The sequence below is a fragment of the Orycteropus afer genome, unplaced genomic scaffold (assembly GCF_000298275.1).
Source record: "Orycteropus afer afer isolate SDZICR_OR568_19922 unplaced genomic scaffold, OryAfe1.0 scaffold00078, whole genome shotgun sequence".
NCBI lineage: Eukaryota > Metazoa > Chordata > Mammalia > Tubulidentata > Orycteropodidae > Orycteropus > Orycteropus afer.
The window spans coordinates 7,254,718-7,275,324 of record NW_006921665.1 but is presented as its reverse complement, the minus strand read 5'-3'; the positions used below and the strand labels follow the sequence as shown (position 1 = coordinate 7,275,324).

Below are 20,607 nucleotides of genomic sequence, written 5' to 3'. Positions count from 1 at the left end.
AAAAACTTCTGCAGCAATGAGATAAAGTATTTTATATATGTTTTCTTTTATTTTTTTATCAGAAAATTTATGAATTTTTCCTTCACCCAAGTTAATATGTGTCTACCCTTGAGTTAGTGTCTTTTCACTTTATTTATGATGTGTTTAGATGAACAGAGGTTCTGAATTTTAATGTGGGCAAAGATCCTGTACACTAACCCCAAAGGACCATCATGCCAGCTCATTGCTTTAGGCTCTCTGTTGCTTGCAAAATAAAGTTTGATTCTTGAGCTAAGCATCCAAGAGCAATCTCAAACTTACCCCAATTTAGTTTTCCAATCATGACTTCCCTGCCTACACTCCCTATTCCAGCTCATGGTCAACCCCCTGACCCCCTCAAATACTTCTCATCCATTTGCCTTTGTGTTTATACAGTCCCCTCTTACCTGCCTCTACCAAGTTCATGCTCCATGACAAAGCCCCTCTCCTCCATAAAGCTTCCCCTGACCACTCTTGTCCACAGTGATCTCTCTTGCCTCTGACCCCTAGTACTTCTCTTCTAGACCACTCACTCACTGTCACACACAATTAGATACTGGGTCTCCCCAGCTCCATTGCAAATGCAAGAACAGGCTTAACATAGTGCCTCATTCTCAGTAGATGTTCAGTTAATACTTATGGGCTGTGCTGACATTGCACTAGGGTTTATTAGTTCATTTCCTTCATTCATTCACTCATTCATTCATCATTTATTGGGCTGCTGTAGTGTGCCAAGTAGTGGGAATTAGACAGTGAACAAGCTAGAAATAGCCCTGCCCTCATAGAGCTTCTGTTCATGTCAGGGAGATGGGTGGACTTTCAGTCAAAATATGACAAAAAGTGGTAAGGGTCGTTAAAAAAAACAAGAGCCTTCATTCAAGGTTCTGCATATTCTGTTTGCTCTGTTTGCAGAACTCTCTACATAATTTGCCAAGCCTAGTGCAAAATAAAAATGTAGGGCCCTTATTAAAAAACTATTTAGGAATTTCAAGATGGCAATAGTAGAGCATTCAATTGAGCTCAGGCCCTTCTAAGCACATGCCCATGAAGCCAGTTCTCTCTGTATGGCACTCAGCCCATCTTGGGTGCTTAATGAGATAGAAAATAATCAGAGGACTGTCTCCATTTAGGAACATTGGTGGCTCAGTTTAAAGTGCTTAGCTGCAAACCAAAAGGTCAACAGTTCAAACTCACCAAATGCTCCATGGGAGAAAGATGAGGCAGTCTGCTTCCATAAAGCTATACAGCCTTGGGAACCCTGTGGAGCAGTTCTACTCTGCCCTAAAGGATTGCTGTGAGTTGGAATCAACTCGATGACAGTGGGTTTTGTTTTTATCTCCATTTGATTTGAAATCCAGATCAGTACAGTTGCAGGGGTTGGACCTGATCTCAGGGCTGGTTTGTTAATGGCTGAGCTGACGTTGGAAGGGCTCACTTTGTGTTCCACAGCGATAAGGATGTCTTGTGAAGACAGATCCTCCTTGAACACAGAAAACACCATGGATTATGTGTCGGGCATCTATGGACTACAACATAACACTCTTTGTTGATGTTTCCTGCCTTTCAGACTGCTTGTCTTATTCCGCTTTGCACGTGTTATCCAGGAGATGCTATGGAAAGCAGAGATGCAAAATCATTGTCAACAATCACCATTTTGGAAGCCCCTGTCTGCCAGGAGTCAAAAAATACCTCACCGTTACCTATGCATGTGGTAAGAGCATACCCCCCACCAGTTGCTTCAAGGCCCCTTCTACAGGAGGTAGTAATCATGGGGCAGGGGAGTAAAGACCAACAAGTCCACAGAGTTCTCAAGCAGCAGGTCAAGCAACTCTACCCCTGAAACTATTTTGTCATCACAGATATTCAAGAGCCCCTTTTTTTTTTCTATCCTTTATCCTTGTTTATGACATTCTCATCAGATAAGCAATTGAATTTTCTTTGGTCAAAATTTGTTTTAAAAGCGCTTTTAGCAATCAGATGGGCAGCAAGTTGGGAGGAGGGAAAAGAACCACCAAGTGGGGGTAAAATTGATGTCACTGAGTACAGTGATCTTAATCTGGGTTCTTAGGAGGCTCTAAAATTTATTGGTATGTCATGTGAGTTCACCAAAGCATTGTTTGGCTCCTATTTAACCTCCCAGTACTGCTTTTAGGCCCCAAATGACTAACTCTTTATGCTGCCAACAGCTAGTTTATCTACATACCCACAGTGTTGAGTCAACAAATCAAATACTTACCCTAAAACAATTAAAAATGTTATGTGAAAGTATTACTATGTATTCTAGTGTCTTTACATGAATACCTGGTTCATTTAGATCCCACTTTCATGAAGCTACTTCAAAACAAATCGGCAGTTAATTATTTTCTGAGGGTAATGTGGAGTTCCAGTTTATAATCTAGATATATTGACTGTTTTTAGAAATGAACACAGAAACAAAGGGAAAGCAAAGGACACCATAAATAAAGAACACTATCTATGCTCTGCCAGATATCCCTTTCCACAGCCCTTGAGTCAATTCTGACTCATAGCGACCTCCACTGGATTTTCAAGGCTGTGATTCTTTATGGAAGTAGAGTGCCTCATCTTCCTCCCGCTGAGCAGCTGGAGGATTTGAACCATCCACCTTCTGGTTAGCAGCCAAATGTTTTACCCACTACGCCACCACAGCTCCTCCACTAGACATCCTTAGCATTTTTTCCCCAATAAATGTTTTATTGAGATATAATTCACATACTGTACAACTCACCTATTAAAGTGTACAGTTCTCTGCTTTTCAGTATATTCAGTTATGTAATCATCATCACAACTGATTTTAGAACATTCTCATCACCCCAAAGAGAAACTCTGTATCTTTTAGCAGTCATCCCCCAATCAACCATCCCTGCCCTCCAACACTGAAGTAGCCACTCTTTCAGTTTCTATGGACTTGGCTATTCTGGACATTTCATATACATATAATCATACAATATGTGGTCTTTCATGACTGACTTGTTTTACTTAGCATATGTTTTCAAAGTTCATCCATGTTATAGCATGTGTCAGTATTTCATTCCTATTTTTTATGGCTGAATGATTTATCTTTGTATCTCTAGCCTTTTATAGCCTGAATTAAATTTTTGTCCTATGCAGTGTCAATGCTGTAATAAGTACAGTGAACAAACAACATAAAAAACATTCATTCCCACAATAATATCACCCATACTGAAATTACAGGAAGGATGAGAGCTTTAGTTTGTTTTTTTGGCTCTTTCAGTCTTTATTCTTGTAACTGCCTACACAGCTCTGAGTAGCATTGAGTCCATTACAGCTAAGGTTCCCCTAGAAGGCAATACTGATTGCTTTAAGTTCTTTCAGACATCTCCAGTTGATTGTTGAATGAGGAAGCACAGCTTTAGCTTGAGAATGAGGTGAATTTTCTAGTGTGCTTTCAAGGCTGAGATGAGAGCAAGTACAAGAGCTATGGCTTTTCTTAGTTAATCCTAAGGGGGTGAGTGGCCCTGGGATCACAAGTCTGGGTTTGAGCTTCTCTTCCCTCATTCACCAATTCAGCACCCTGAGGGCATCTTCTATGTGTCAGAGGCTATGACAGGTGCTAAGGATTCACCAGTGAACAAAAAGACATGATCTTTGTCTTCATGAACTAATAGTAGGTGAGAGAGGTAGACATTAAACAAATAACTGGGCAAATCTATTGTTACCAATTGCAATAAGTGCTATTACACAAAAAGGCAGATACTACAGAGAGGATAACAGTAGAGGAGGCCTGAAGTTAGCTTGGGGGGCAGTGGTTTGAGAAATCTTCTAAAGAGAACCTTCCTCTGAGGTGAACTTTCATCTGTGCACTCTGAGGGATGGACGGGTGTGAGCCAGGCAGAGAGTGGGCGGAGGGGCAGCCAGCCTATACAGAGATATTGAGTAGGAGAGAGGTGTGGGGTTGGCAAGGTGGAGGTGAGGTGGCCCCAGAGAGAGGTCAGGGCCAGATCCTGCAGCGTCTTAGGAGAGGGTGCCAGTGGAACGCTTCAAGGAGAGATCAGATTTGATTCTTTCAGTGATCACTCCATCTGCAGGTTGGAGAATGGATTGGAGCAAGAGTAGAACCAAAAAGATTAGTTAGAAGCCAACAAGTTTTTCTTACTATTTTTTTTAAGTTGAAAAGAAGGTACCAAATAATGATGATTTATACTAGAACAGTGCTAAAAGAAGTGATAAAAATGGGTGAGTTTGGGCCGCTTTGACAACTCTCAGCCTCAGAAATCTCACCTATGAAATATAACCTTCATAACAACCCTAAATAGGTGGCTCTTAGCCTGATTATACAGATGGGGGAACTGAGGCACAGAAGGTTAAGCCATATGCCCAAAGCCACATGTCTAGTAAAGGCTGGAGCTAGGATTTGAATCTGCAGCTTAGCACTACTGTTCAAGGGCTTGACTACCTCCCCATGATGCTACATGAACCCACCTTAATATGGGTAGGCTTAAGGGTAGCTCCCCCTCAGGTCCTTGTGTAGAGGGATTCTGAGAGTCTCTGCAAGGGTTTAAGGGTGTATGGAACAGCAAGGAGGATGAAATGCTGAGGACAAGGGGAGCATTTTGAAGCTGGAATATGTGATGGATTTCACAGCCACACAGACCTTGGGTCCCAGTGGGGGAAGCTATGAGCAGCAGGGTCAGGGTCAGGCCTGGCATAGTGTCTGGTCAATAACATTTGGAAGAAGAAATGAAGAAAGAAAGGAGAAGGAAGAAGAAGAAAAAACTGGGTTTCCAGGGTGTTATGGATTGAATTTTCTCTCCCTAATATGTGCTGTCAATCCTAACCTCTGTGCCTGGAGTTCTAATCCCATTTGGGAAGGGGTTGTCTTTGCTTTGTTAATGAAGCAGGATTAGTGTGGAGTATATTTTGAAATAATCTTGTTGGAAGTATAAGAGATTAAACAAGCAAGCAGAGCAGAGATGGAGGAAGACACATGCCAAGCCATATGAAGATCACCAAGGAGCCAAGGAATAAGGACCTTCCTCCAGAGCCAACAGAGAGAGACAAGCCAGCACCCTGAATTTGAATTTCTGGCCTCCTAAACTTTGAGAAAATAAATTTGTGTGTGTTAAAGCCCCCTCCCCACAAAAAAAAGAGTGCGATTGAGAATGATTTGGAAAGTAGAAACATAGAGATACTGGAGAGACATGGTGTATTGAAAGGACTGAGGTCTTGTTGAAGGTGAGAAGACAGGATTGACCTGTGATAGGAGAGATGTTTCTCTTGTTATAACAAGAAGGAAGAGGACTATGAGAATGGACAAAGGTAGGTTTTGGAGTGCCTGTCGTATGGCCTCTGCTTTCTTATAAAAAGTGTATGAGATGAGGTCATCAACTGTAGGGAGAAAGGAGAGGGGCTTGAGGAGATGACAGAAGGTATAAATAAAGTCAGTGCTGTAGAGGACAAGAGCACGGGCTGAACTTGAGAAACACAGTCACATTGCAGGGTGGAATTTAGAAATAGGGTTTTTCATCATTGTATTAATTAGATCAAACCCCACTAGGTGGAGTGTAAATCGAATCACTTCTGAGTTACAAAATGTGTAGATTAGACATAGACACACACACACACACACACACACACTATGGAGGAGGAGGGGAGGAAAGTTGTCAAGTGGATGAGCTATAAGCCAAAGAACTAAAGAACGACCCTGGGCTACTGAACAAGAAGGAATTGGCACGGCCAGGACCCTGATTTAGACTTTAACCTACAGTAATGTGAGAAACAAAATTCTGATCTTTAAAACCACTCACTTGTGGTAATTCTGTAACAGCAGTACTAGGCAACTAAGACATGAGACTTAAGTCATATGCATGAAGTATAATCTTGAGTGCCTGGTTAGTCTACAGCGTTCATCCGAGAGTGCCCCTCTTTTCTGAGCCCCTCTTCTGTAAAATCCTGCTTCACCCTTGAACATTTGCATTCACAGAGAGCCGAGGGCCTTCTTGGGCCGTAGTTTGAGAATAAGTCAAGAGATAAACATGAGAAAAAAGTGCCACTCTTGGCAGGGAGAGAGGATGCTCTCTGGACTTACGACTGCCAACAAATCAAGGGCATCCTTCTCTGGGGCCCAGAAATGATGGAGAGGCTATTTAATTAGAAAGCATTTTGTGGCCACACAGCTAAGCTCCCGGGGGTGCTGCCATGGCCCCGGGATCAGCTGTGTGCTCGTGGTCAGCCAAGGGGCATTCCTCAGAGCACTGGTGAACTTCAGCTGCCTCTGGCTGATTCACCATGCCTCCCTGGAAAGTGACTTCATTACTGTTGGGCATGAAGGTGCCAGGGCCTCTTGCATGTGGAAAATTAACAATTCAGGAATGTTCTCTGGCTGTTGATCCTGGGACATCCCCAGAGGAATTTTGTTACGCACTTCAAGAAAGGAAATGAGTTCTTGCTGCTGAAAATGTCTTTCCAGCTCTTTCTTAGAAATCAGTTGGTCCTGAAAGTGCAGTTGAACTAACACAGTTTGTATTGGCTTCCCTTTATTTTCTGTTGCCATGTCTCCCACATATCTACTAAGCTGGAATACAAACAAAAATAAGCATCCTTCTGCAGAAAAAATACTGGATTTCCCCTCTCTTCTCCCAACCTACTGCAATTTTGTTCAGAATTCTCACCTGGCCCTCCTTTTAGCTGGTCCTCTCATCTGCCATCTGCTCTGCCTGGGGGATCCTGAGATCAGGATGCTTTATTCTTAGAGTCAGTTCGGCAGAATTTAACGTTTTCTAAAAGACCCTATCATGATGTGTTCCAGTTCTCATCTTTCTGTTGTTGTTTTGGTTATGTGCCATCAAGTTGGACCCGACTCGTAGCGACCCCTCCTTGGGTTTCCAAAGCAGTATCACTATGGAAGTAGATTACCCCATCTTCCTTCCGAGGAGTGGCTGGTGGGTTGAACCGCGAGCCTTCTGGTTAGCAGTCAAGTACCTTAGCCACTATGCTACTTTTAAAATCATATTTAGAAAATCAATCTAGCATGGGATCTTTAGAATTTTCTTTGGGCCTATTATGGATGCAAAGAGCTCTGGGTACAAAGCAGAGAAGGAGCTGGGGAGTGCTGTATGGTGAGTTTTGAGTTAGTTGTAGTCATCTTGATTTACTGTCTCTCAGGGAAGTTCATGCTTGGTGTTAACAGTTTTACTGAGGTGTTACATACTTTAAAATCCAGCCATTTACCACTGTCATCCACTTGGAAGGGATGTAGGAGATCCTGGATAGAGAGGGAGAGCAATGTGGAACAAAACTCAAAATCATTTGGAGGAAAAAAAAAAAAAAGGTGGGGACCAGGTTTGCTGGTCCAATAGAGCCTGGTGGAACCACTGAGACTATGGCCCCGAGCTGCCCTTCAGGTCTGGAATTGAACCCACACCTGTGGTTTCCAGCCAAACAAAGTACAGGCATGTGAATTAAACATTTACCTCAAGTAGACACATGCCCTGGAGAGAACAATCATGGGAGAAAGAAGGGCTGCTTATGCACAGGGAGACAGCTCAGGGCGCAGGAGAGTATGGAGGGATGGTCACTGGGAAGAGGTGACTATGGGGAGGAAGTGGGAGGGGAGCTGTTGATTTTAAACTGTGGTCAAGACATGAGACAAAGTATATGTGAACTGCTGTATGGAAAGTGAATTTGCTCTGTAAATCTTCACCCAAATCACAATAAATAAAATAAAATAAAATTCAGCCATTTTAAGTGAATGCAATTAAATGATTTTTAGTACACTTATAGAATTGTGCAATCGTCTCCATCCTCCAATATTAAAACATTTCCATGACCCCAAAAAAGTCCCCCATGCCCATTTGCAGTCACTGTTTTCCCACTGCCAGCCCCTGGTAACCAATAATATACTTTCTGTCTCTATAGAGTTACTTTTTTCTGGACATTTCATATAAATGGAATGAAACAGTAACTTTTGTGTCTTGCGTCTTTCACTGAGCATAATGTTTTTGAGGTCCATCTATGTGGTAGAATGTATCAGTGGTTTGTTACATTTTATTGCTAAATAGTGTTCCATTGGATGGATATGCCGCAGTTTGCTTAGCTAATTCTCCATGTTGTTATGTTTTTTAAAAACTCCAAAATGGGCCTAAAATTTCACCTTTCTGGAACACTTGATGATCATACATGTATCATTTGTGTGTGTGTGTGTGTGTGTATGTTTTAGTGTATCTGACAGGCAGAGATAAGTGATTCATGTACTGACTTGTGAAAAGTGATCTTTAAAATCATCTGCACTGCATTTAAATATATATGTGGGAGCTCTGGTGGCATAGTGCCTAAGGCATTTGACTGCTAACCAGAAAGCTGGTGGTTCAAACCCACCAGCCACCTCAGAAAGAAGATTGGGCAAGCTACTTCCGTAGTGATATTGCCTGGGAAACCCAAGGAGGGGTCGCTTTGAGTCAGATCTGACTCGATGGCAGTGCATTGCATTTGTTGGATTATGTGTATGTATGTATGTATGTATGTGTGTGTGTATATCTATCTATCTATATATATGCTGTATATTTCTTTTAAACATATAAACTATTTAAAATATTTTCTTTTTGGTTTTCAGTTCCCAAGAACATCCTCACAGCAATTGATCCAGCTGTTGCTGAACTAGAACCTTCTTTGAAGAAGAAAGATGGTGAATATGGTAATTTTTATGGCTTACTCCCAGCATTTCTCTTTAAGTAAAGGTAAACAGTCCCAATGTGACCATAGTTGGGCACACCTTAGTTAGAATGCAAGGGAATGATAGGAACTGTGTTGGAGCCAGTGCTTCTGGATAATGAGACTCCTAGGGAATGGTTGCAAATTGTGATCAAGATCTTGTTTTGTTTTGTTTTAAATCACAAGTGAAAGAAACCTCCTTCTATCCTCTCTCATTTCCTAAAAGAAAACTCACTTTTAAAGAGAGAGATGTGCTCAGAAGTAGATTTGGGATTAGTGGACTATACAGTAAGCTTGCTGGCAAAGATGTCCCCACCAAGAGTCTGGGTCGGCTGGCCCAGGCTGGACCTGCATGCCTGCATACATGGGCCACCTTCTTCCTACCTTTTTGCTTGACTTTCCTTAAAAGGGGTGAAAACATTTTAATTTTTTTATATATCAAATCTAGAATGAAATTCATACCCATGGGGTTCCTGATAGAAACTGCAGAGACCCAGTAGAGTATTGAGCTTTGGGTAGTAAAAGTTTCATTTTGTGTTCCTTTTATTATATTTATTATGTCTTTCCCCCTAAGTATAAAAGTAAATTATGTTTGATATGGAAAATGCCAGAAAGTGCAAAGAAATCTAAATCACCCCAGTCCCATAGTTTTGAGAAAACTATTGGCGATGTTCTTGTATGTTCTTCTAGTCTACCGCCCAAACTTTCCACCAGGGTCTGCATCTCTTTGTCCCACCCCTCTTTCTAAGAGGGCTCCCACCCCCACCCCTAATAATATTCTGGTCCCACTGCAGTAGGGACCTAAGAGCTCTGTGCCATTCTTCTTCAGAGGTGTCCTATCCTATCTGATGCTCCCAAGAGTTGTCAGTGCCCTAAGGCTGCCCTATCATGAGCTCACAAAGACCCATGTAAACAGATGCTCCAGGCATCTGAAACCAGAGCTGCGCTTATTTTGCCATCATCTCCAAAGTAAATTAGTACAAGCTTTCTTCAAAATTCAATGTTTGTTTTATTTGTGGTCAACACTGCAGACACTAGCTCCATGGTTAAAGTGAGAGATGTTATTAAGCCCCCCAGGAACTCTGGTAGCACATTGCCTAAGGCATCTGACTGTTAACCAGAAAGCTGGTGGTTCAAACCCACTGGCCACTCCGCAGAATCAAGACTGGGGAATCTACTTCTGTAAAGATTTACCACCTCGGAAACCCATTCAGCGTTGCTATGAGTTGGAATCTGTTTGATGGCAATGGGTTTATTTGTCTTAGAGGCATGATGAAGCTATGGATGCTATTGCCTTTAGGATGGGAAAATAAATTTATTCTGCAGTGAAGTGGATGAGTGGCAGCTAACAACTGCACCTGAAATTGTAACCAGCCCTTTTTCAGAATATCTAAATCTCTTTTGGGAGCTCTGGTGGTGTAGTGCCTAAGGTATTTGACTGCTAACCAGAAGGCTGGTGGTTCAAACCCAACAGCCACTCCTTAGAAGGAAGACTGGGCAATCTATTTCCGTAGAGGTAGCACCTCGGAAACTCAAGGAGGGGTTACTATGGGTTGAATCGACTGGATGGCAGTGAGTTTGTTTTTTGTTAAATCTCTTTTATCACTTAACACCCTCAGGAACTATATATTGAACAGTCTTCCTGGCTTAGTTTTCCATAATTTGGTCCAAGGCCCACTTGTTTGATGTCTGTGGCTTTCTGTTTATTATGACAGTCTTAGAGGAGCAGGGGTATCTTAGGGCACATATACTGTGAACAACTGTGATTGTCTTGCACTTTCATGTTTTAGGTATCAACTTTGACCCAAGCGAATCAAGGATTCTGAGAAAAGATGGAGTTATTGTTAGCAACTCTCTGGCGGCATTTGCTTACATTAGAGGTAGGTCGATGAATCAAGGTTTTCTAGAATGCTAATGAGTTTACTAAAGTCTAATTAATCAATGCACTATTTAATGACAACATGCAAGCTCAGATAATAAAGATAAATGACTTTAAATTTGACATGGCAACTGAAGTTTAAGAACCACAGAGCTCTGAATTTAGGTACAGCTCCAACCAGGCTACCAATGAGAGAAACACATAAAGAGGTAGTAAGCAGATAAAGTCATACTATTTAGGAGTTGAGAGGCACTGGTTGTTCAGTGGTAGAATTCTTGCTTTCCATGTGGGAAGCTGAGGTTCGATTCCTGGCCATGCGCCTCATGCACAGCTACTGCCCATCCATCAGTGGAGGCATGGCTGTTGCTATGATGCTGGACAGGTTTCACCAGAGCTTCCAGACTAAGGCAGACTAAGAAGAAAGGCCTGGAAATCTACTTCTAACATATCATCCAATGAAAATCCTATGGATCCCAAAAGTCCAATCTGCAACTGATCATAGGAATGGTATAGGACCAGGCAGTGTTTCGTTCCACTGTGCATGGGGTTACTGTGAGTTGGAGTCAAATTGACAATAGCTAACAACATTTAGGAGTTAAACTTCATAGGAATATTCCACTTTGAAAAATGGGATTCCAAGGAATGTGTTAATCAGCTCTGAAATTTGGGAAGGGCATAGGTTTATTCAATTCCACTCCTGACTGGAAGAAAAATAAGCCAGGAGAAGGCTTAGTCAACAAAACAAGTCATGCCCTGTGAAGGCCGTCATTTTCTGAGTCATCAGTGTTACTTGTCCTGGTTGCCAAGGTTTCCCTTATTAATCTCCCCCACAAGGATCAATCAGACTGAGCCCTTCTTAATTAGCAGAGACACCAGGCTCGCAGTCAGAACTAGCCCTGCTGTAAATCCTCTTCAGGGACAGGATGGCACACACAATCTTCTTCACCACCCTCTCGACTTGTCTTTTGGCGGGTTACATCTGCAAGTTTCGGCAATACCTGACTGTTCAGGGAGATGAAAACCTCTGAGACCTTTTGTAAGATGCACATTACTACAGTATAAAACAAAAGTACTATTTGAGGCTTACTCCTCAAAGGAGAATAAATGTGTAAGGAGCTACCTCAATGCAGGAGATAGAGAGGTCAGTCAGTCTTGGGGTATTCTACCATTCCATCATCTCTCTTTGTCCATACTCCTCCTGTTGTTAGAAGTGTGGGTCTGGCTTCCCTCACTGGATCTTCTCTTTCTCAGTCATCCTCTTGTTTCCATCTCCTTCTCTTTAGTCTCACCCTGAAAATTGTCAAAGTTAAGAAAATTGAATTGAATCCAAAAGGAAATTTCCCCAAGTCAGGCCAAAAGTAGCTCTGATACATTAAAGCAGCCAAGTATACGTGGGAACAGATAGACAAGAACCCAGAATTGTCCTGGAGTGTTGAAACACAGAGGTTAGCTTAATGGACACAAGACTGTCCAACAGTGTGTGATGACAGTTTTTCTCTTATGGTCATTTAAATGATCTATGAGATTTTTTCCTAATAATGAGATGCCTTCTTAGAGGTATTTATATTTACCCTTATTTTAGCCACCAGCCCTACTCCTTAAATATATCATGAAATCTAGATCATAGGTCTGAAAAGCTGATAGAAAACTTTTGAAATTAGAGAAATGAGAAGAAAGGGACATGTGTGCATATGAGTATGCATATATGCATGCATGTGTGTGTGTTATATGTGTGTATGTGTTAAGTTGTGCATGTGTTAAGTATGTGTGTGTCAAGTGTGTGCATGTTAAGTGTGTGTGTTGTATCTGCATGTGTTAAGTGTGTGTATTGTGTGCGTGTGTTGAGTATGCATGTATGTTAAGTTTGTATGTGTCAAGTGTGTGCATGTCTTAAGTGTGCGTATGTGTTAAGTATGTATAAGTATTAAGTATATGCATATTTGTGTAAGTATATATGAGTGTTTGGAGGTTCTTAGGAGGGCAGTTTATGAGCTGGTATGGGCCACTGTCTCCTGGCACATTGAATCCCTAAGTGTCTTATTTATACAGTCTTATCTCAGAACTTGACATCTCCTAAAGATGTCTTTAAATTTCTAAAAAACAAAGATGTCACTTTGATGACTAAGATATGTCTGACGTAAGTCATGGTCTTTTCAGTTGCCTCATATGCATGCAAAAGCTAGACAGTGAAAAAGGAAGACAGAAGAATTGATGCATTTGAACTGTGGTATTGGCAAACATGACTGAATATACAGTGGACATCCAGAAGAACAAACAAACCAGTTTTAGAAGAAATACAATCAGAACGCTCCTTAGAAGTGAGGATGGCAAGACTTTGGCTCACTTTGGACACATCATTAGAAAAGACCAAGGGCTAAAAAAGGACATAATGTTTGGGGGTCAGCAAAAATGAATTAAACCCTCAATGAGATGAATTAGCAGTCCACAGTGCCACAACGATGGACTCAGGCATACCCATGATCATGAAGATGCCACAGGAGCAGGTAGTGTTGTATTCTGTTATACATAAGATGGCCATGGTCAGAGCTAACTAACTCAATGGAAACTTACAACAGTAAATTCTATTTTGTGTTTTATTGACATCTGGCTTTGTATATTTACCTCATATATGCCTGCAGGCTGGTCTCCTGAAGCCTGATTTCTTGTCCCTGCCTCTGTGCCTTGGAACTGTGACAAGTGTGTGTTTACAGCTTCTGGCAGACTCTGATGTGGGGTGTATGGAGTAACTGGACTCCATAGGTAGCATAGGCAGAGTAGAAGAGGACAGGTTTGCAGCTTCTCCTCAACTGGGTATGCATCATGCAGAAGACAAAACTTTTAGATGAAAAGAACTCTGACAAACACATATTGAAACAGAAGTATAAAAATACATTCCAAGCCAGAGTTACATGATCCCATGTCACTAAGACAATTGAAAATCAGTGCCACCTTGTCACATAGGTTTGAATTCCCTGAGTTCCCACAGTCTCTGATCTTCAGTTCGGTGACCAAAAAGTTTAAATTATTATCCTTCTTAAGAAAATTATTATCACATCCCTAAGTGCTGTTAGATTTATGCTTTCACCTCCAGCGCCCTCTGGCCCGTGCTGCTTCCTGGATCCTCCCAGCAGGAGCAGTGCCCAGGAAGTAGAAGCCTTGGCTGGTTCTCTCGGTGTCTCATTTGAACATGAATAAGTTTAAGCTAGATCTTGTGTTGGCCACAGACCTGGGGTCTAGGGTGTTGGAATAGGTCTTAAAGTCTACTGACCACCATTCTGAAGCTCCCTAAGGCATACCTGAAAAATACTGATCACATGCAAGTCTTTCACTCTAGCCTGTGATGAATAAAGGCTAAATTTATCAAAATAACAAACATTAAAAAAAAAGGGGGGGGGGAAGCTCTGGTAGCTTAGTGCCTAAGGCACTTGACTGCTAACCAGAAGGCTGGCGGTTCAAACCCACTAGCCACTCCGTGGAAGGAAGATGGGGCAATCTACTTCCGTAGTGATACTGCCTTGGAAACCCAAGGAGGGGTCGCTATGGGTTGGGTCCGACTCGATGGCACATAACAACAACAACAAAAAGTAGAGATTCTGTTTAACCACGAGGAAAATAACACCTTTGGTTTTTTTAGACTGTATGGGAAAAGGGATCACGAAAACCTAAAGTGGTCAAATTGATTCTAGAAAACAGATGAAGTACCCTTAATGTAAGGCCTGGTGCCATGCAGAGAGCCCCAGCCTGAGCTTAAAGTTCCCACAAGTAGGGACTTGCCTACAGCAGGAGGAATTGGGCCAGCTGATCTCTAAGGTTCCATCTGACTACCTCTTGTGATTCTGTGACTTCACTCTAGTCCAGATGAGGACGAGGTCTTGTTCCAATAATGGGCTTGCCAAGGGTTGCACATGTTCTCCATGTTTGATCTCTGGATCACAGCAGAGTTGATGCAGACATAGCCTGGGCAGTGATCACTTGGCCCAAGACTTAACTGAGCCAGGAGGCACCTGGAGTCTACTCAACAAGTGAGAAGCTCTCCTGGCAATGGAATCCAGACTCTCACCTCCCAGGAATGGAGAGGAGACAGAGGAAGAAAGGGGACTAAGCCCACTGCCTTCGATCCAGTATCTCCTCCTTGCATGGATTCAGCAAGTTATCTGTGTAATGGTGTATTGCCTTCTGTGCCCGAGAGAGACTGCATAGGGCACTGGAGATGCAGAAAGAACAAAACAAACTATGCCCTTGCCCTCATGGAGTTAGCATTCTATGAGGAGGAAAAAGGGTGATTATACTCAGAAATTTAATAACAATTATAAATCATGCTGTGAAGTAGACATTCAAGATCCTATGAAACTAAATAGCAGTGGGACCTGGTCTAGACTGGGGAGGGGGTAAGACACTGAGAGTTAGATGAAGAGTGAAGAGGGGATAAAGAGCATTCCAGGCAGAAAGAACAGCAACTACAAAAGCACCAAGCCATCTGGCACCTCTGAAGACCTGGAAGGAAGCCAGTGTGACTGGAGAGTAGAGAGTAAAGGAAAGACTGGAGATGAAGTTGGAAAGAGCAGCAGGGGCTGGGTCATAGTCAGCTTCATAGGTAATGGTCAGGATTTGACTATTACCTTATTAGAGGAAGGGAATTATTTATGGATTTTAAGCTGGGCAGTGATATGATGCACTGTGTGTTTCTAAAAAGATCACAATAAAGAGTCTTCTGGGTGGTGCGGATGGTTCAGCTCTCAACTACTGGCTGAAAGGTTGGGGGTTCAAACCCACCCAGGGGCACCTTGAAAGACAGACCAGGTGATCTGCTTCCAAAAGGTCACAGCCTTAAAAACCATTTGGAACAGTTCTACTGTGTACACATGGGGTCACCATGAGGTGGAATTGACTCAGTGGCATCTAACAACAACATTCTGAGCTTAATAATATGACAAAAGGGAAAAGCTTTATCCCTATTATGAATCTCATAGTCTAGATGCAGAAAGTGACATAAAAAGATAACAATAGCCACAGTGGGGAGGATGAATTGAAAGGGACAAGAGAGGAGGCAGGAGACTAGTTAGCAGGCAAGAAGGGTGGAGAAGAGCATGATATCCTTCTCCAGGGAATGGTCCTTTCTGACAACATGACCAACGTCGGTGAGACAACGTCTGGCCATTCTTGCTTCCAAGGAGCATTTCAGCTGCACTTCTTCCAGGACAGATTTGTTCGTTACTCTGGCAGTCCACAGTACTTTCAGAATTCTTTGCCAACACCACAGTTCAGAAGCATCAACTTTTCTACGGTCTTTGTTATTCATTATCCAGCTCTCACTTGCATATGAAGTGATTGAAAACACCATGGCTTTGGTTAGGAGCACTTAAGTCTTCAAAGAGACATCTTTGCTCTTCAGCACTTCAAAGACGTCTTTTGCAGATTTGTCCAGTGCTATATGATGTCTGAGTGCTTGACTGCTGCTTCCATTGCTGTTGACTGTGGATCCTAGTAATATGAAATTCTTGACAACTTCAATCTTTTCTCCATTTATTGTGATGCTGCTTATTGGTCCAGTTGCAAGGATTTTCATTTTCTTTATGCTGAGGTATAATCTGTACTGCAGATTGTAATCTTTGATCTTCATCACTAAGTGCTTCAAGTCATCTTCACTTTCAGCAAGCAAGGTCTGAATATCGCAGGTTATTCATGAATCTTCCTCCAATTCTTCTTCATATAGTCCAGCTTCTTGAATTATTTGCTTAGCATACAGATTGAATTATTATGGTGAAAAGATACAACCATGACACACACCCTTCCTGATTTTAAACCATGCAGTATCCCCTTGTTCTGTTCAAGTGACAGCCTCTTTGTCTATGTACAGGTTCCTCATGAGCACAATTAAGTGTCTGGAATTCCCATTCTTCTCAATATTATCCATAATTTGCTATGATCCACACAAATGCTTTTGTATAGTTAATAAAACACAAGTAAACATCTTTTTGAGAACATTCTAGTATTCTTTGCTTTCAGCCAAGATCCATCTGACATCAGCAGTGATATCCCTTGTTCCACATCCTTTTCTGAATCCAGCTTGCATTTTTGGAAGTTCCCTGTCAATCTACTGCTGCAACCCTTTTTGATTTATCTACAGTAAGATTTTACTTGCATGGGATATTAATGGTATTGTTTGATAATTTCCACATTCTGTAGAATTACCTTTCTTTGGAATGGGTACAAATATGGATTTTTCCGGTCAGTTGGCCAGGTAGCTGTCTTCCAAATTTCTTGGCATAGATGAGTAAGTGCCTCCAGTGTGGCATCTGTTTGTTGAAACATCTTAATGGGCATTCCATCAATTCCTGGTGCCTTGGTCTTTGCCAATTCCTTCAGTGCAGCTTCAACTTCTTCCTTCAATACCATTGGTTCTTGATCATATGCCACCTCCTGAAATGGATGAAGATCAACCAGGTCTTTTTGATACAATGACTCTGTGTGTATTCCTTCCATCTTCTTCTGATGCTTCCAGCATCATTCAATATTTTGCCCATAGAATCTTTCAATATTGCAACTCAAGGCTTAAATTCTTTCCTCAGTTCTTTCAGCTTGAGAAATACTGAGCATGTTCTTCCCTTTTATTTTCTAACTCCAAGTCTTTTCACATTTCATTATAGTAATTGGCTTTGTCTGCTCAAGCTGCTCTTTGAAATCTTCTGTTCAGCTCTTTTATCATGTCATTTCTTCCTTTGGCTTTAGCTACTCTCCGCTCAAGGGCAATTTTCAGAGTCTCTTCTGACATCCATTTTGTTTTTTCTTCCTTTCTTGTCTTGTTGATGACCTCTTGCTTTCTTCATAGATGATGTTCTTGATGTCATCCTTTAATTCCTCTGGTTTTTGGTCATTGGTGTTCAATGTGTCAAATCTGTTCTTTAGATGGTCTCCAAATTCAGGAGGAATATATTCAAGGTCATATCGTGGCTCTTATGGACTTGTTTTAATTGTTTTCAACTTCAAGTTGAACTTGCATCTGAACAGTTGATGGTCTGTTCCACGATTAGCTCTTGGCCTTGTTTTGGCTGAAGATATTGAGCTTTTCCATTTCCTCTTGTCACAGATGTAGTCAATCTGATTCCTGTGTATTCCATCCAGTAAAGTCCACGTGTATAGCCACCATTTGTGTTGTTGAAAAAAGGTATTTGCAATGAATAAGTCATTTGTCTTGCAAAATCCTAACATGCAGCCTCCAGTGTTATTTCTGTCACCAAGGCCAAATTTTCCAACTACCGGTGATTCTTCTTTGTTTCCAACTTTTGCATTCAAGTCACCAGTCAATTAACACATCTTGACTGCACGTTCGGTCAATTTCAGACTGCAGAAGCTGATAAAAATCTTCAATTTCTTCATCTTTGGCTTTGGTGGTTGGTGCATAAATTTGAATAATAGTAGTATTAACGGGTCTTCCTTGTAGGCATATGGATGTTATCCTATCACTGACAGCTTTGTACTTCAGAACAGATCTTGAAACATCCTTTTTGATGATGAATGTCATGCCATTCCTCTACAATTTGTCATTCCTGGCATAATGTATCATATAATTGTCTGATTCAAAACAGCCAAAACTGGTCCATTTCAGCTCACTGATGCATAGGATATCAATCTTTATGCATTTCATTTCATTTTTGACAACTTGCAATTTTCCTAGTTTCATACTTTATACATTTGATGTTCTAATTATTCATGGATGTTTGCAACTGTTTCTCCTCAATTTGAGTCATGCCATATCAGCAAATGGAGGTCCTGAAACCTTTACTTTATCCATATCATTAATGTTGGTTCTATTCTGATGATGCAGCTCTTTCCCAGTCATATTTTGAATGCCTTCCAACCTAAGGGGCTGGTCTTTCTGCACTGTATCGGACAATGTTTCAGTGCTATTCATAAAGTTGCCCAGTTATGTATCACACAGTTTCTCTGCTATTTATAAGGTTTTCCTCAGCCAACTTTCTGAGAAGTGAATGGCCTCTTCCTTCTTCCTCATCTGTCCCAGTCTGTAAACTGCATTGAAACCTGTGCAACATGTGCAACCCTGCTGGCATTTAAGCCACCACCTACGGCACAGCCTCAAGCCTCACAGCAACATGCCACCACAGTACAACAAACTGACAAATTTGTCTTCCTTAGCTGTTCAAAACCTCTCTTCCCTCCCCTTACCTGGATCCTGTGGCTCTATCATCCCTGGCTTTCCCCCCATCCCTTCCTGCCTTTTGGCTGTGTGGCCTGTCTCCCTCCCCTTACCTAGATCCCTTGGCTCTTTCTCAGACCTGGCTCCTTCCCCCACCTCCCACATCTGGGTGTGTGACCTGTCTGCTTGCCCTTACTTGGGTTCCTGCAGCTCTGTCTCAGCCCCAGCTTCTCCCCTGCCTCCCACATCTGGGTGCCTGGCCTAGATTAGACATAGGTTATTATCAAGGCCTTAAATTTCATGTAAGGATGTGTGGTCACAGGTGCTTATTACATTATTAAAAGTAACTAATTAAACACAAAAGAGGTCCATGTGTAGACAGATGTAGGGGGTATCTCATATCCTAAGGATTATGATTATTGTTGTTAGTTGCCATCAAATGGATTCCACCTCATGGTGACTCCATGGGTTACAGAGAGAACTGCTCCACAGGGTTTTCTTGGCTGTTATCTTTACAAAAGAAGATCACCAGACCTTTTGTTCCATGGTATCATTGGATAAATTCAAACTACTAACCTCTAGGTTAGTAGTTGATTGTAAACCATTTGTGCCACCAAGAGACCTTTTAAAGATCATGATTAATTTAATTATATTCACCTAGAGTCCTTCAAGAAGGACAAAAAGAGGTATGATAATTTGTCCATATTTCCTGCTTGTCAATGACAGAGCCAGATCTTATGCCCAAGGCCCCTACATCACCCTGGAGAATGATGGCCCCAGGGAGAGGAGAGCAGGGGGCTGTGGAAAGTAATTGTTCCTCAAAATCTCAAACAGGATTAAATTCTGCCTGCCTGGAATTGACCATGCACTGAATAGTAGGAGTCTGGAAAAGGTTAAACACATGGAATTCTGTTCTTCATCCAGATTTTCTTTGTAGGTGTTGTAAGAAATGCTGGCTACATGGCCAATGAAAGGAGAGCTTAGACTTATGTTTTCTAAGAAGTAGGGATTTTAGCTGCATTGAAACCCCATTAGGGAGAGCCATGATGATCTGGGGGATTGGGGAGAATAGTGGCTAAGAGATAGGAGTGTAGAGTGGGGGCAGCAAGGAAGGGAGAGAAGAATGATTCAACAGAAAGGAAGGTGAGAGTGAAGTCAGAAGAGAAGAGTCCACTCTCAACCATGTTTCAGTCTCTCTGCAGCAAGAGAGAGGGAAGGAGATAAGTTTTGTCCCTTAGATCAGACCTTCAGGTCTTAGTATCACATTGTATATTGTTGTTTAATTACTTCGTCCCAACTACTGTTGTTGTGTGTACCATCAAGCTGATTCCAACTCATGATGACCCTGAAGGACAGAGTAGAACTGCCCCATAGGGTTTCTGAAGCTAATATTTATGGGAGCAGGTCTTTTCTCCCAGGAAGCCCCTGGTGGGTTCAAACCACTGACTTTTAAGTTAGCAGCTGAGCTCTTTAATCATCATGCCACAGAGCTCCTTTCCCAAGTTATGGTGTCTCCAAATGCCCATCCTATTTTTCCAGAAATGAAAATAGCCCTATCTTCTCTCAAAAAGGATAAACTGACTCCAACTCATGGTGACCCCGTGTGTGTTAGAGTAAATGGCTGATTTCTCAGAAGTAGATCCCTAGGTCTTTCTTACGAGATGCCTCTGGGTGGATTAGAACCTCCAACCTTTCAGTTACCAGCACAGCACATAACTGCTTGTGCCACCTACAGACTCCTTACAAAGGATGTTGTTGTTGTTGTTTGCCATCGAGTCGGCCCTGACTCATAGCGACCCCTCCTTGGGTTTCCGAGGCAGTATCACTACGGAAGTAGGAATGCCCAACCTTCCTTCCGAGGAGTGGC

The 20,607-nt window shown here is 42.0% G+C and overlaps 1 protein-coding gene across 1 annotated transcript in view; it reads left to right on the top strand.

Moving 5' to 3' along the window:
• The window catches only part of EVA1C (eva-1 homolog C), a 129,611-nt gene that overhangs the window by 106,195 nt on the left and 2,809 nt on the right, over positions 1-20,607 (top strand). The window contains exons 5-7 of the mRNA XM_007941284.2: positions 1,586-1,729; positions 8,609-8,689; positions 10,497-10,586. Coding sequence (XP_007939475.2) covers positions 1,586-1,729; positions 8,609-8,689; positions 10,497-10,586 — 315 coding nt within the window. The remainder of the gene's footprint in view (positions 1-1,585; positions 1,730-8,608; positions 8,690-10,496; positions 10,587-20,607) is intronic.